General features: G+C 49.7%; 1 protein-coding gene across 1 annotated transcript in view; it reads right to left on the bottom strand.

The window, feature by feature from the left end:
- podxl2 (podocalyxin-like 2) overlaps window positions 1-1,628 on the bottom strand; it is a 9,123-nt gene that overhangs the window by 6,746 nt on the left and 749 nt on the right. The window contains exons 2-4 of the mRNA XM_037679746.1: window positions 1,065-1,387; window positions 716-992; window positions 290-393 (exon numbers count right to left, since the gene is read on the bottom strand). Coding sequence (XP_037535674.1) covers window positions 290-393; window positions 716-992; window positions 1,065-1,387 — 704 coding nt within the window. The remainder of the gene's footprint in view (window positions 1-289; window positions 394-715; window positions 993-1,064; window positions 1,388-1,628) is intronic.

Genomic DNA, 1,628 nt, shown 5'->3' with positions numbered 1-1,628 from the left:
ACAGGAGTACCAGAGGACAGGAGAACCAGAGGACAGGAGAACCAGAGAACAGGAGGACAGGAAGACCATAGGACAGAAGCACAAGAGGACAGGAGAACCGTGACTAAAATGACGACTTCTCTTGTCTCCAGTTTGTCCAAATGTCTCAGTCTCACACATCAGAGTCTTTTAAATGACTAAACGTAAATAAAATAAAACACATTTTTCCAAACGTCGTCATAATTTTTCTGCTCAACAGCTGAATTCTGTCTGCAGATTTAAAGAAGTGGACTGAAGTTTCTGATCCTACCTCCAGGACCGGAGGTCCACGGTGCTCCTGGAGTCCTGAGTCCTGGTCTTCTCCCAGGGAGGAGCTGCTGAGCTCTTTGGACGGGTGGAGGGACGACGTGTAGCCTGTGAGACGCAGAGAGACACGTCAAGAACACGGATCTGTCCTTTGAGGAAACAACTTTTTATATTGAGGGGTGGGGCTGAAGACTAATCTATGGGGGCCAAGGCCACCAGTGGCCACCCCCTGGCTCCTCCACTGCTCCTGTTGGTGGATAAATGGCTCCCTCCTCTCCAGGAACTGTCCCCTGCACCTCCTGGGACAAGAAGTAAAACCCCCTCTGTTCTCCAGAACCACAGACGTTCACCGTCGGTGTTTTTGGACCCAGACTGATTGGAGCTGTGGTTCAGCGGTTTTTGCAGTTAGAGTAAAATTATTTCTACTAACCGATCAGAGCATCCAGGTCCGGTGTGGTGTGGTTAACGTCTAAGACTTCTGGGACATTGTGTCCATCCGTCCTTCCTCCTCTTGTTTTGTCTTCCTCCTCAGTCTCCCACTCTTCCTCTCCGTCTCTCCTCTCCTGGTCCTCTCCTCCTTCTTCTCCCCTCTCTCTGTCCTCTGTGTCCATTCCATAAAGGCCAGATGCCTCCTGAGAGATGTCTCCTGCTCCATCATGTCCCACGTAGCCTTCTGGGCCCTGGGGGACCGCCAGATGAACCATACGCTGGAAAGACAAGACCTGTGGTGAGACAAAACCAGGACACCAGATGAAATCAGAGACATCACCGTTCCTCACCTCCATCACATCTTCCACATTAGGACGTCCATCCACTGCAGCAAAGGTCCTGGCTACTTCCTGGCTCGCAGAAGACTTGATCTGTGAGGGGTTCACTGAGTCCACCTTGGTCTGTGAGTGGAACGTGTCGTGGATCTCCGGCCAGCCCACATCATGAACCAGGTGAGGCTGAGCTCGGACCAACTCGTTGGCTGAGTGGCGTTTGGTTCTGACTAATTCTTGGAAGAAATGTGGCTTGACTGGAACTCCGCTCCCAAACTGAGGAGGACGGAGGGGGACGACTCGCTGGGAGGAACCAAAAGGTCCACAGCTGACCAGAAGAGCTGCAGGAAACAGAGACGTGAATCCAAAGTTGGCAACAAAAGAGCTTCAGAAACATTTGGTCTAAAAACACCTTTTAATAACAGTTCTCGAAGAATTTGGATTCCACGTCAAAAGATTTTAACGGCAGAACAAAAAATGAACAAATGACTCAAATGATTTTGATGGAGTTTAAATGATGACAGCTTATTTTATACATCCATCATTAATCCCTCTAACAGAACCCAGCTCTGTGGACTTCAG

Source organism: Nematolebias whitei, chromosome 7, assembly GCF_014905685.2.
Source record: "Nematolebias whitei isolate Nwh7 chromosome 7, NemWhi1, whole genome shotgun sequence".
Classification (NCBI taxonomy): Eukaryota; Metazoa; Chordata; class Actinopteri; order Cyprinodontiformes; family Rivulidae; genus Nematolebias; species Nematolebias whitei.
Note: the sequence above shows the minus strand (reverse complement) of the source record. Positions and strands in the feature narration are given on the sequence as shown.